The sequence below is a fragment of the Cryptotermes secundus genome, unplaced genomic scaffold, assembly GCF_002891405.2.
Source record: "Cryptotermes secundus unplaced genomic scaffold, Csec_1.0 scaffold709, whole genome shotgun sequence".
In the NCBI taxonomy this organism is placed as follows: Eukaryota; Metazoa; Arthropoda; class Insecta; order Blattodea; family Kalotermitidae; genus Cryptotermes; species Cryptotermes secundus.
In genome coordinates, this window is record NW_019738358.1 from 1,182,919 (window position 1) to 1,196,903 (window position 13,985).

General features: G+C 40.8%; 1 protein-coding gene across 1 annotated transcript in view; it reads right to left on the minus strand.

The window, feature by feature from the left end:
• Nucleotides 1–1,399: 1,399 nt before the first annotated feature.
• LOC111870864 (glycine-rich protein 1) overlaps nucleotides 1,400–13,985 on the minus strand; it is a 13,719-nt gene continuing 1,133 nt past the window's right edge. The window contains exons 2-5 of the mRNA XM_023863457.2: nucleotides 11,916–12,236; nucleotides 7,775–7,814; nucleotides 5,877–6,022; nucleotides 1,400–1,642 (exon numbers count right to left, since the gene is read on the minus strand). Coding sequence (XP_023719225.1) covers nucleotides 1,562–1,642; nucleotides 5,877–6,022; nucleotides 7,775–7,814; nucleotides 11,916–12,236 — 588 coding nt within the window. The 3' untranslated portion in view covers nucleotides 1,400–1,561. The remainder of the gene's footprint in view (nucleotides 1,643–5,876; nucleotides 6,023–7,774; nucleotides 7,815–11,915; nucleotides 12,237–13,985) is intronic.

Sequence of the window (13,985 nt, forward strand, 5' to 3'; positions counted from 1 at the left end):
GACATCTACAGATATTCTCTGTGGGCAGAATGGAGAATTTTATTTTGTTCAAACAGGTGGTATACTCGTACATTGTAAACACTTGGCTTTGAAAGGTTAATATTATGACGAATATGACCATTGTTAGACAACGGTTTGGTGAACACATTCCCGCTGCAACAAATAGAGGTAGAATAGTCTATTGCTAGACAATGGCTCGCAGAAAACACGTATACATGGCAACGAATAAAAGCAGTAATAGACGAACTGTTTGAGATGATGATCTATTTTCGGTTTTCCTCGGAATTAGTTCAATTCATGAGAGTTCATTCGCTAAGCTAAAACTAAACTAAATATAAACTAAACTAAATTGTATATAAACTAAACTAAACTAAACTAGGCTAATCTAAGCTCAACTTAACAAAGCTGAACTAAACTAAACGAAACTAAATTAATTTAAACTAAAATACATTATAAACGAAGCTAAGCTAAGATAAGCAAAACTAAACTAAACTAAACTAAACTAAACTAAACTAAACTAATCTACACTACACTAAACAAAACTAAATTACACTATCATGTGGTGCTATACTGTATAATCTAGATATTAACAGCGTCGTAAAATAAACAATGACGTCACATCCTAAACAACAGAAGTCTTCACATTAATCGAAATAGAAATCCCAAATCCTTCTGTACATACTTTATTCTGACCCCAGAACTATTGGCTTCAAATACCAACATGTTCTCCGAAATTACACGTGAAAATGGTAACGATAGCCTTTATTGGTGTCCAATTGTGGCTTATTAAGAATATGGTATCTAGCAGAAGAAGTTGTATCGTTGTCGTTACCTGGCAACGGGTCCCTACGTGTTACAATATTATGAAGTAGAGTGAAATCTATGCTTTCAAGGAACGAAGAAATGCAAGTGAAGATTTATATTTTCAGAGTGATTTTATTGACACTCATACATTGCCGAACAATTTATATTTATTACATAGATTCTAAGAATATAGATATAATTCAGTATTATTTTGTACTGCATATAAAAATAACAGTTTTTATATTTAACATTTCAGTGACGTCACGTGTTCCCTTCTTTCTCCTGCGAATATGAGTTCACGTGCACGTTACGTCACGTATAACTCCATAATGTTACATTTCAGCATTCTGTGCCATTGCATAGATCTATGTGCACATAGATGGTACAGACGCTCCTAAGTCAGACGTATTGCTCCACTTGTACAACAATCAATTTCACTGCTTTGTGAAAATTATTTGACACTTTGCAGACGGGTGTGGACAACCGAGAAAGAACATTTCAGTATCAATGTATTAATCACTACATTAGTCCCTAAGAAGGTATTCTAAAATTATTTTGACACAACTTTTTCAAAGTAAAATTTTGGGTGCGACCAACAGGTTTATGCCAAAACGAAATAGAATAAGACATTTGCCCGTAATTTCCTACAATTATAAGCTTCCTCAGTAGTCACGGTGCCGTTGGCGTGTTTATTTTACAGGTCCCGCCTCCATTTTATAATCTCTACGTATAGCTGTTAGAAGTTTTCTTTAGTACGTTAGAGACGGACGGAACGCCGTTCACCTTGGTTCTTCGTGTTTAGAAGGTCATTTACTGATCTAAGTGCCGAAATCGGAATCTGGAACAGAACAGAGGAAGATAAATTTTCATATTATTGTACCGTTCAAATGAAACCCGTTCACTGATATACCAGAAAGATATTTCATTAGACGAATTTTGACGGATTCAGCGCATCGATTGCGGGCAGTTACCCTTTTCATGATGTTCTTGTTTGACCTCAGGTGCCCGTTCTGTTGCAGAGCTCGTGGCATACTTCTGGTACGTATTCCATAGGAGAGCCGTGAATGGGTTTCATTTGAACAACTCTTGTATATCACAAAATCCATGGAGCATACCTCAAGATGATAACTTAATTAGTAAAAAAAGAACTCTTCGTCTTTTATGGAATCCGAAAATTCGTTACTGTATCCAGAATTACTCTCTACATGACCTCATTATGGTAAACTGAATTCAGTCTACACGCCCTTCTGGTTTCATTTCAATTGTAACCCCCCAGCTACCCATAGGTGTTACAAATGCTCTTTCTGTGTGGATGTCCATCATTTCGAATTTGCCTCGTTGCTCACTCAACTAATTTATCCTGTTGTAGGTCATCTGACAGTAGTATCACTATTTACATCCTACTTATCTAAGATACATTTTAATATTATCTTTCCTCAGTATCCCGCTTCTTTTTACCTTATATTCCTTATTTTGAAAATAATAAAATGAGGCTTATGAAATCACGTTTCTGTCTGTCTCTCTAAATTCCTCTAATTTTTGATAGGAGGTTTATGGGACAACCTTGCTGTCTGTGTGTCTTAATAGCCCCCTAATTTTTCATTTTACGTGAGGTTCGTGTCGTAACAAAGGAAACGAGGCGAGTGTTGTTTTTCCCAGAACTCATTCGCCTATTTTGCTTATTTCGAATAATAAAAGGAGGCTTATGAAATCATCTTGCTATCTGTCTGTATGTACCTCATAAATTTGTACATTATTAGATCACATTTCTGTCTGTGTGTCCTTAATTTTTTTTTCATTTTCTATGCGGTCCGTGTTTTGTATTAAAGAGACTTAGGCGGTTAGATCCCCCAAGAGGATCAGGATTTTCAGTGGGTTTCCTCGATCCTACAGCAAATGCTGAGTTGGTAGCCAAACTGCATGCCTCACATGCAGCCCTCCCAACGTTAGTTAAAATGTCAATGAAGTGCAGCCCTTCCAGCGTCACATAAAAATTAATCACGATCGTATGTATTACAGAAGGATGAACGGGCACTGCCTGGGAACCTTCAAAACCGGAGATATAATTTCTTGTCCCTTCCCCATGTAATGTTTCACTACCTCCCAAATTTCTTTCTTTTTCTCTCTCCCCTCCAAGAAGAAATTTACCGACCGAACGACGGACCTAGAAATTTTGTAACAATCTGAGAATTCTCAACTAAAATTTCCAATTAATTTGATGATCACATGTCCCACACATCTTGTTGCTTATATGCAGGTTTCGTTTTGGAATTCAAGCCAGCGGCCCGGAAGTTGGGAAGCGACGTTTTCCTTCTGGTAATGTCAGTAGTGGTGGACTTGACTGAGGGTGTTGAGAATATTTGGACCGAAGAGAGAAGAAGTGATTTGAAGTTGGAGGAAACTGCATAATGAGGAGCTTCGTAACTTGTACTCTTCGCCAATTATAATTAGAAACATTAAGTCAAGGAGGATGAGATGGGCAGGACATGAAGCTCGAATGATGTAGGAGAGGAATGGATATAGGATANGTGATCTTTCTCAGCCATTCAAGGTAAATACCGGGATATTACCTTAAATAAGGCCACCATTGCCTCGTTGCATATCATATCCAGTAAATTAATCACTACCATCCAATCAGCCATCAATTTGTAGTGTAGGCAGTTGAATGAACTATAGATAAATAAACAAGACACAAAATTGATACTTCTGTCCTGGGATCGAACCAAAGTTCCTACTGTCGGAAGTTTGAATTATGATATTGCCATTATAAAAATAAATTCTGTGAAGAATTATTCGTCCACTTTCCTTTTATACCATACGGACCGCATAGAAAACCAAATAAATTAGGCTGACATGCAGACACACAGACAGTAAAGTGATCCCATAAGACCCAAAAGCTTACAAAATCATGAGGATACACGAACAGATGAACAGACAGAGACAGATAGCAATGTTATCTCATAAGCCTTCTTTTATTTTATTAAAATAAGGAAATTGTGTTTAGTCATGTATTATAATGGCCGTAGCAATAAGGAGACATTTACTTATGTCAGACTAATGTTGACTATGGCGAAGATCAAATAATGCACAGTACATATCCACGGCCTTCAGAATAATTTTTGTTATTGACTTTAACAATATCATGCAAAACTGCTGGAAAAAATGTTTATGAGGTTTCTTCAGTAAGTAAGATTTCCTGTGCAGCTACTGTACACAAGATACAATTTCATACACGCGAGGTTAAATAGTCTTTCTACTATTCTGATTAGTGTTTCAGACGTCACGAAGCCAAAAGAGTTCTCTTCAGTTTCTATAAAGCACAGAAGCCCTCTGTCGCACTGCAGGTACAAAGTGAAATCATTGTGAATGCTGTATGCTTGTGCGAAAGCTGGGAGAAGCGTGAAACTTCGGTAGCCTTCATGCTGAAACCCATGCAAGGGAATAGTTATTGAGCAAACTCAGCGATACAGGAAGAGGAAACAGAAGAAAGGAACAAGAAAGGAGAATAGAAATAAACGGGAAAGAAAGAAAAGTGAAAAATGAAACTATATTTGATGGGAAGAGGAACCAAGGAAATAATAAGAAAATAAAATAAAGAAGCAATTAAGAAAGAGAAGGAAATAAAACATTAAGAAAAATAAGAAGGAAAAAAGAAAAGAAAAAATGAAAAGGAAATTTTACAAGAGAAAGAGAGAAAAATTAAGAGGGAAACAAGAAAGGCGCGAAAGACAGAAAACGGAAGAATGAATTAAGGACGGAAATAATGAAGGAAAATAAAAGAAGAGAGAAGGAAGGTGATAAAAAAGGGGATAAAGAAGGAAATAAGAAACTGTAGAATAAAAAGTAAAGAAGGGGGTAAAAAGAGAATGGAAAACAATTTGAATAACGAAAAAGAAGGGAAAAAGAAAACGAAAGAAAAATAGGAAAAGATGATAACAAGGAGATAGAAAAGAAAAGCCAAAGGATAAAGGATCAATGGAAATATACTGGGGGAAAAAATAATAGAAAGTAAGGGAGAGAAAAGGAATAGAAGAAAGAAGAGATTAGGAAAGAAAGAGAGAAATTATTGGAAGGGAGAAGTAAACAAAACTAGGAAATGCACTCATAGTGTTTAACTGTTCACGCAGTTACTCCTTCTAGATTTTACGTAAAAATCCCTTTCGTTTAGTTATCTCGAAAACTGGAAGACGTGCAAAATGTCTGTTGGGAATGCAATATTTTTATTTTTCGATTTTGTCTATAAATTTTGTTCCACACAATTTTACTTTCGATGAGTATTTAAAGAATTAAGCCTCGAGATGAATCCAGAAAGGTCTGAAGGTTTTCCCTCTAGTGTCCGTTGTCCGATTTGAACAACATTTAGAATGTATGGGCAAAGTTTAGTAAAACTTTCCAATACCAAATTTAATGAGAAGCCGTCACCGATTATCGAGTTGTTACATGCTGTTGCATTGTGATGCTAATAGGAAGATTTTTACAAGTTTGTTACGAACGTGCCAAAGAAGAACATACCGTAAAAAGAAAAAGAGAGACATAATGAGCATAAGAAAGAAAGATACTTTGGATGGATGGATGGACGGAGGAAGGACGGATGGAGGAAGGACGGATGGAGGAAGGACGGATGGAGGAAGGACGGATGAATAGCTGGCTGACTGGATGGATGGAAGGAAGGATGGACGGAGGAAGGACGGATAGATGGCTGGCTGGATGGATGGCTGGCTGGCTGGATGGATGGATGGAAGGAAGGAAGGATGGACGGATGGATGGCTGGTTGGCTGGCTGGCTGGATGGATGAATGGATGGAAGGAAGGAAGGAAGGAAGGATGGATGGATGGATGGATGGAGGAAGGACGAATGGATAGCTGGCTGGCTGGATGGATGGATGAATGGATGGAGGGATGGGTAGAAGGAAGAAAGGACGGAGGATGGACGGACGAGTGGATAGAAGGATGGTCGGAGGAATGACGGACGGATGGACGGAGAGAAGGATGGATGGGCAGACGGACGGACACACATGAGAAATAAACGAATAAACTGCGAATCAAGTAGGTAGAAAGAGACAGACAAATTACATTGAATATGTCGTCGAAGAATGTACGCCGTGGAGCAGTGTTGGAGCCATGACCGTCGTCTCCAGCGTAAGCCGAGGATGCTGAGTCTGATGATGCATAAGCACGGGTGTGCACTTCCTTGGCACCCCCTTTCTTAGACGTTCCACCTGCAATCAGTATAACAGTTTCCACAGTCGTGGCCCTAGGGGGATCACAGATAATCGCCATTCCACGGAGGCATATGGGTCACGTGGACGTAACGCTGATCACTAGGTGGAAGTGACTGTCACACCCATTAAACATTGGTATCTTCTGGGCTGTAACACCGCGTATTTGTTTAAGCTTCACATTAAACAAGGCCCTCAGTGTGGATCTTATATAGTGTCGATGATGGAAGGATTAACGAATGTGCAGGGGAGACCGAAGTACTATAGTCCCTTCGCGGAGACGAGACAGTTAGCGTAAACAAAACAAGCCCCGAGTCGCCACAGCTGACAGCAAAGAGTGGACAAAGCGCGCAGTTACTCAGTGTACTCACTGCATTCGGACGTTAACCTGCATTCAGACTGAAGAGTGAACTTTGGACGCCCCTGCAACGATACACGCATCACGTGATCGCTGCATGATTTCATTCAAAGAGCGAAGGAGATACCGCGTGCATTTGTTTACGAGGACTCTCTCGTCTCCGCGAATGGACTGTAGGAGAAAACTCGCCCCGTCATTTTGTCCACCATAAATCCTACATGACCTGATCTGCTTCGGAGAGACACACTGCCTACAACTTCAGGGTCGAGCAGGAGGCAAAGCAACCAGAACAGTCTGAAATGCTTCAGTATTTGGTAGTCTTTTTTCTCTACATACAAAACTGATATCTGTTCACGAGTTTCTGCTGCTGTAATGTTACTCATGCTTCTTGTTGCCCCCCATCTAGGCACATTTATGGAGACCTTGATACAGAATGTCCCAGGAGCAAAGGCCAATATTCTGGGAGGTCACAATATCGGCCATTCTAAGCAAAAGGTGTATATGTACATGTGTCCTATTGCAAACGGTTTCCGAGATAGAGCTATTTCACTGTACACTGTACACTGTACACTGTACAGACGAGCAACACGCCATGAAATTACACGAGTTGAAAAGTGCATTGACGTTGACGGTGGAATTTTCGAAACTGTATTACACTAGGTAAACTGTACCAACTTTGTCACTTGAAAAATAAATTTCGGTATTAGAAACAGTACGTAATATCTCTTTGTTTTCAACAACTTAGGAACTGTACAGTGAAACAGCTCTATCTCGGAAACCGTTCAAAATTGTACACATGTACACTTATTGTTTAGAATGACAGGTAATGTGGCCTCCCATAATATTGACTTTGCTCCTGGGACACTCTGTATAACACTGTAGGGATAATGAAAGTCAGAATACAGTTGAAGAATATGGGCAAATGTATCCAGTATTTTGTTAATAAATTCTTGCGAAGCGCCACATTTTGCAGCCTCAAACGACCATCTTCAGGGGCGTCCAGTGCTAAACATATTTTATATAATTTAATCTGAATTATTTAAAATTTTTGTTCCCACACGAGTCATTTCAGATACATCTCATCATAAATTATCATTAAGACTGAAAAATATATGATATAGAGCTAATCATGTGTAGAAATAAACGTTCTTGTATCATGTCTGACGTAATGCAGAGAGCCGTGTTATTTGAAATACGACCATTTGAATTTCTTACAGCACAAATTTCATTATGGCTTGCAGCATCACCAAGGAGAACATGGTAGCGTAGTCGGTTGAGGCATTATGTTACAAGTCGGAAGGCAGTGGGTTCGATTCAAAATATCATTGGATTTTTTCGATTGATATAAAATTTTACAAGTTTGCGATATGTAAAATTGTAGGCTCAGGACTTACCTAGGAGTTGGTTCACCGCTTGCAGCACTGAGATAGGAATCTGAAAGCAGTGAAATGATGTTGTTATGGTAACATTAGTGTGACGTGTCAGAAGCTCATTAAGTAACGGAATTTATTTCCAAAGATACAGCGAACAATATATTTGTTTTCGAGAACACAATGGACAGAACCTAGCCCTTGTACTGCAGCCGCTTCTGGCCTATTGTACCAGCCCCAGATAAAAGGTGAGGGTGATTGTGGAGCAATTGGTGGAATGAAGATTGGCAGGGGAAACCGAAGTACTCGGAGAAAACCTGCCACAGCGCCACTTTGTCCACCACAAATCCCATTTGACCAGACTCGGGATCGAACCCACCGTGGCCGCTTTTTCCAGTTTAGTAATCTTATACACAGACGGTAGAGCCCCTTGGATGGGATATCAGCCCGTTGCAAAGCGGCTACCTATACACAGGATAACAGAAACACAGAATAAACACACACAGACATCCATGCCTCCAGTGAGATTCGAGCCCATGACTCCCAATGTTCAAGTGGGCGAAGGCAGTTCATGCCTCAGACCGCGCGGCCACTGTGGTCAGAACCTCCAACAAATATCTGATTAATAATTTAAATTAGGCCACGACTCTTTCCGTTATTCACGATCATCCAGTGATTAGAAGCTTTGTATTCCGACAAATGCAAATTGAGACATGGACATATGAACACTTAGGGCAGTAGATCAGAAACATCTGGAAGGTTTCGAAATGTGGTGTTGGAGAAGGATGGAGAAGATCAGTTGGACCGATTATGTGAGAAATGAAGAAGTGTTAATTAGAGTCAGTGAGCAGAGGAATATCCTACACGAAATAAGAAAACGGAAGGCTAATTGGATTGGTCATGTTTTACGCAGAAACTGCCTTCTAAAAGAAGTTATCGAAGGAAAGATAGAGGGGCGGATAGAAGTGACAAGAAGACGAGGAAGAAGACGTAAGAAGATGCTGGATGACCTTGGGGACAGAAGAGGATACTGTCATTTGAAGGAGAAAGCTCTAGATCGCATTAAGTGGAGGAATTGTTTTGGAAGAGACTGTGGACCTGTCGTCTGACAGATTACTGATGATGATGATTGTCACAAAACAAATGCTTTTGTTTATCAGTTCTGAACATGTTTCTGTCCAGAGAGGCCATCAACAGGCGATACTTAAGGAAATCCATGAATAGTTACGAATTCCGTATAAATTATAGCGGCAGTAAAAAATAGACTAGGATCCACGTAAGTACGTTACAGTCCAAGGTAGCAAATAGTAATGCTGGTTGCAACATGGAAGTGTCTGCACGTATTTTAGCACAGCTGAAACGTAGTGAGCTGACATTTGGAACCGCGCATCATACCTCTGTGGCGCAAGACCTTGTTTTGTCTCCGTGGACGTGATCGCTAGAGACACTGTTCGGCGCCCGAATACGAACAGGTTATCAGTCTATATTGGGCTACTGTGACTCTGAATTTGTTGTGTGGAATAGATCGAAGTGGGGAATATTAAAGAACATGCACACAGCAGCGGTCTTCGATCTGTTGTGGATAACTTTGCGTGACGCAGTGATTTTAAATATTGTGACATACAGACCAACTGCTAGGCAACGACTCGGTGAACACATTCCAACGGAAGAGTGCGCGCACAGAAATAGGACGTTCATTGCTAGACAACGGATCATTAAACAAACGTATACGATAAAGATGTTGTGTTTTCTGCATGGTCCTTGCCTAGAGGTTATAAATGGACAGAGAATGTCGTTTAAGAGATTTTTTGGCGAAAATTTGATCGAGTTCTGGAGACGGCAGTCGAAGGTGATTGAGAAGAAAAGATTACACTGTGCAAAGAAGACTTCATGTGAGATTTGAAGTTACAGTGAGACGGCTATAAATCCGTTGCCAGGATACGACTAGTGAAGACTGAGAATCCTAGCGCGTGTGTAACTGTAAACTGTAATATGTGTAGAATAGCGATAGCGCTCTACAGCCTGAAGTTCTGAGTTGTGAATATATAAGGTCCAGTAAATCTAATCAATCAATCCAATCTCCATCTATAGTCACCCCTACACGTGACAATATTAGACGATTTGCTGAAGGGTAAAACAGAAGAGGACAGGTGCCTTATCTGACATGGTACGTTAAAACAGCTGTTTACGAATCTGATTATTACATTACTCAAAAACATGTTTATTTCTTTCTGTATTATACTGTAATGAAGTTGCGTGAGATTATGGTAACACGGAGAAACGTTAGAGCGCTGTAAGCGCAGATTGCAGGTAGTAACAATTGCTGGCAGACGGTTACTGCAGAACCCAAACTGCAATATCACGAAAGAGCTGACAGTAAGCATGACGAGGAAATGACATACACTTCGTGTGATGATCATTATGTTGCTTATAGCATTTCTGTCAGCAGCTGTAGTCATTTCAATGAAGAGTCCTTATTTAGAAGTTCTTCTTGAAACCTGTGTTTTACTTTTCTTTTAATATAGGATATTATGGAAACACTGCTAAATATGATTTCATTCTATTGTGAATATGTGAACCCCTTGGTATCTAATTATGTAGAGAGTTATTCTGAATTATTGTCGTGGTTTTTATGGCTCACAATTTTCAAACCGGAAGCAATAAAATAAAACTTCTGACATAATCTGAAAGTGTAACTCAAAAAGTTTCATTTCTCTTAGAATTAATATCGTGGAATGCAAAATAACTTCAACATGTGCGCCTTCCATAGCATTAAAGGTCTGAAAATTATAGGCCACGGAAAACTCGACATTTATTTAGAAACACACTATAAGTTGCGTATGAGTCGAAATGCTTTCTTGAGCTTAGGTAAATAAAGTACCAAGTATTTTACTTTATGACAATAAATCCTTGAGCATGGATGTCAGTATGTCTCTGACAACCGAAATGAAGGTAGGAGAATTTGAGAGCAGGGTGCTGGGGAGAATATTTGGACCCAAAAAGGATGAAATGACAGGAGGTTGGAGAAATTCGCATAATGAGGAGGTTCGTAACTTGAACGCTTCGCCAGATATTATTAAAATGATCGAATTAAAGAGGATGAGACAGGCAGGGCATGTTGCACGCATGGGAGAGAAAAGGAATGCATATATGATTTTGTTGGGAATACTAGAAGGAAAGAAACCATTAGGAAGACCTAAACATATGTGGGTGGATAATATAATAATGGATCTTGGAGAAATAGGATGAGTTTGAATGGAAGGGATTTATCTGGCTCAGGATAGGGACCAGTGGCCTTGTGAACACCGTAATAAGCTCTCGGGTTCCGTAAAATGTTTGGAAATTCTTTATGTAGGTGAGCGACTAGAGGTTTATCAAGAAAGACTCAGCTGCATGCAGTTAATTCGTTAGTTCAGCCAACCGCACATTACAGATCAACGGTTTGCTTTCCCACTTTCATCGAATACTATTAAATATTATAAATAAAATACTCGATGATTTTAGTCCGCAGGCGAACTATACCACCGAGCAACCGCCGCTTGTCGGCGAAGTTTAGTGCCAACTTTTGAGGATAGAGGGTGTCGCGTGGCCAGCGCAGCGAATCCCCACGGCCGTTAATTTCGGTTTNGTATATGCGGTGTTAACCGACGTTTCGGAGGAACGTATCGCCTCCATCTTCAGGGTAGAAGAAAAAATATAAGAAATCTGCAAGCGAAGAGACCGTGAGAATCGGTAAAAGCAGACTGTGTTAGAAATATACACAGCTATGTGTACATTGCAGATTTCTTATATTTTTTCTCCTACCCTGAAGATGGAGGCGATACGTTCCTCCGAAACGTCGGTTAACACCACATATACACGGTGCCAAATCCCAGAAGACTGCTTTCTTCATCATCATCATTGTCATATCAACACTCTTTCAGCCGCAGTCTTCCTTAGAGGATTCTGCCAGATTTGCCGTCTGGGTTTTCACTTCTTTAGATTTTGCAACAATAATTTGTTGTATAGCGAGGTCGTCAGCTTTACGTCCCCCAACCTGGAGGACCTGCACCCTGAATTTATGTCCCCCAGTGAGAGGGTGTCTCAGTTATACACCCTTTTCCTCGCTTTCTTCGACACGCTACTCTAACCCGCCTCTACACGGAGTAGACTTTAAGATACTCACGTTAAACACGTTATCGTAGAAATCAGCGGGCCGCTTCGTGGGGCGCGGCAGGCGGTTGTCAGTGCCCGCTGAAGACGTCGCTGAAGAAGCAGCGCCCCCCGTGGCTGCTTCGCCACCGACACCAGCCTGGCTGTACAGGACCCCTCCTGAACCCACTGAACCTCCAAGCCCTGCTGATGCGCCTGTACCATCTGGAGTACCTGCCTCTGCAAATAGACCCCCAGCAGGGCCCCCGTCCAGGGTTCCACCTAAACCGGCACTGGCGTGGTAACCTCCAAAGGAGGCAGATACGCTGTCACCGGACAGAAGCACTTTTGGAATCTGAAACAGGAGAGATGGGCTAAACACTGATATTATCATATTGTAGGTGTTACATTCAAGGTAGAAATCTTCTACTTGTAGGCGTGACCTATAGACGGGTTCCGGATTGGATAATTGGATTTATTGACACCTTATTAACACACTTCGGGACTACAGACAACACAACGCAAATTGCTGATCTACAAAATTTATAGTTCACCGTTACACTCAGACTAGAAATCTCAGTCTTCACTACTCGTATCCTGGAAACGGATTTATGACACACTTGTCTATCAATCCAAACAAGACGGTAATTATAACCTTTACTAGGAAGAGGGATATAAAGGGTTCGAGTCCCGGTAAGGTCAATAACTTTCTCTTCTCCACGTCCTTTGGATCGACTCTGGGACCCATCCCACCTCCTATCCAATGGGTACTGGGCGCTATTTCCCCGGAAGTAAAGCGGCCGGGGCGTGAAGCTGACCATTCACCTCAAATTAGTGCCGAGGTCAAGAAAATATGGACATATACATTCACTCCCCCATACGCCTTCATGGCGTAGTGCTTAATTAGTTAAGCATAGGGACAACTGTACGAGTTCTCATCACTTGTCGCAGGATTGCGAATTTGTAGGTTATGCTCTGATGTTAATAATCCTTTGATAATGTAGCAAATATTTTCGAAATGGTTTCTCGTAATTAATTCCAATCTTGGTATCATTTGTCGAATAAGAGGAGATTCAGCTGCCTCTCTTGGGTCTACAAACACAGTAAAGTTAGAGTAATTTACCGTATTCTCTTCTCAGCGAGTTCAGGATTGTTTCGATGTATAATAATCGAACTTCGTTCCTTATAGACCCTCTGGTTCGTATTCTGAAAGTCCGGAGTTCGGATCAGATGGGAGACTGGCTACACTCGGACAGATGCTATGATCGAACTTCCCACCAGAAAAAGACGACAATAACTTCAACGTCCTATCGACTTCATAATATACTCTCATGTAATCATTGCATGCTATGTACTCTCAGCTACTCTCACGCTGTTAAAGTAAAGCTATCCCTGTAATAGGCCGTGGCGCCCTAAAAGGTTGTTAGACGTCGAGGCTCTCACATTTTCTAGATAATCGTCTGACAGATGGCGGTGAGCTTCACGCGTCGGCCGCCCTTTACCCCAAGGAAGATTCCTAGTACTCATTTCTTTTAGAGGCTGAGTCTACCCTGGGGCCATAATGCGGCAGGAAGGATTAAGTCAATTGAAAAATCCAATTACCTCATCGGAAGCCGAACCCGCGACCTTCAGGCTCTTAGCTTAGTACCTGAACTAACAACGTTACCGCATGCCCCTCCGTTAATANTCTGAGATACTGAAAACGTCGTTACGTAAGTCACATCAAATGTTGGTGCCTTTCCTATATTATGTCCTTCGATGAAATATTGCAAAACAGTACTAGCATCGTTATAGAAGTTTCCTTCTCAAAATTCTGTTTCAGTTTGGTTGATGTTTCAAGATTGTATGAAATTCTGCCATACCTAATACTTCTGGCTTTTTCTGTATTTTGTAAATTATGTTTTTTAATTTGTACTTACCTCATAATTAGGCCGCGCCATAGCTCAAGCGGTTAGTCGCTGGCTTCCCATCGCGGCAGCCCGGGTTCTATCCCGAGTCTGGTCAAGTGGGATTTGTGGTGGACAAAGTGGCGCTGGAGTAGGTTTTCTCCGAGTACTTCGGTTTCTCCTGCCAATCTTCATTCCACCAGTTGCTCCACCATCAG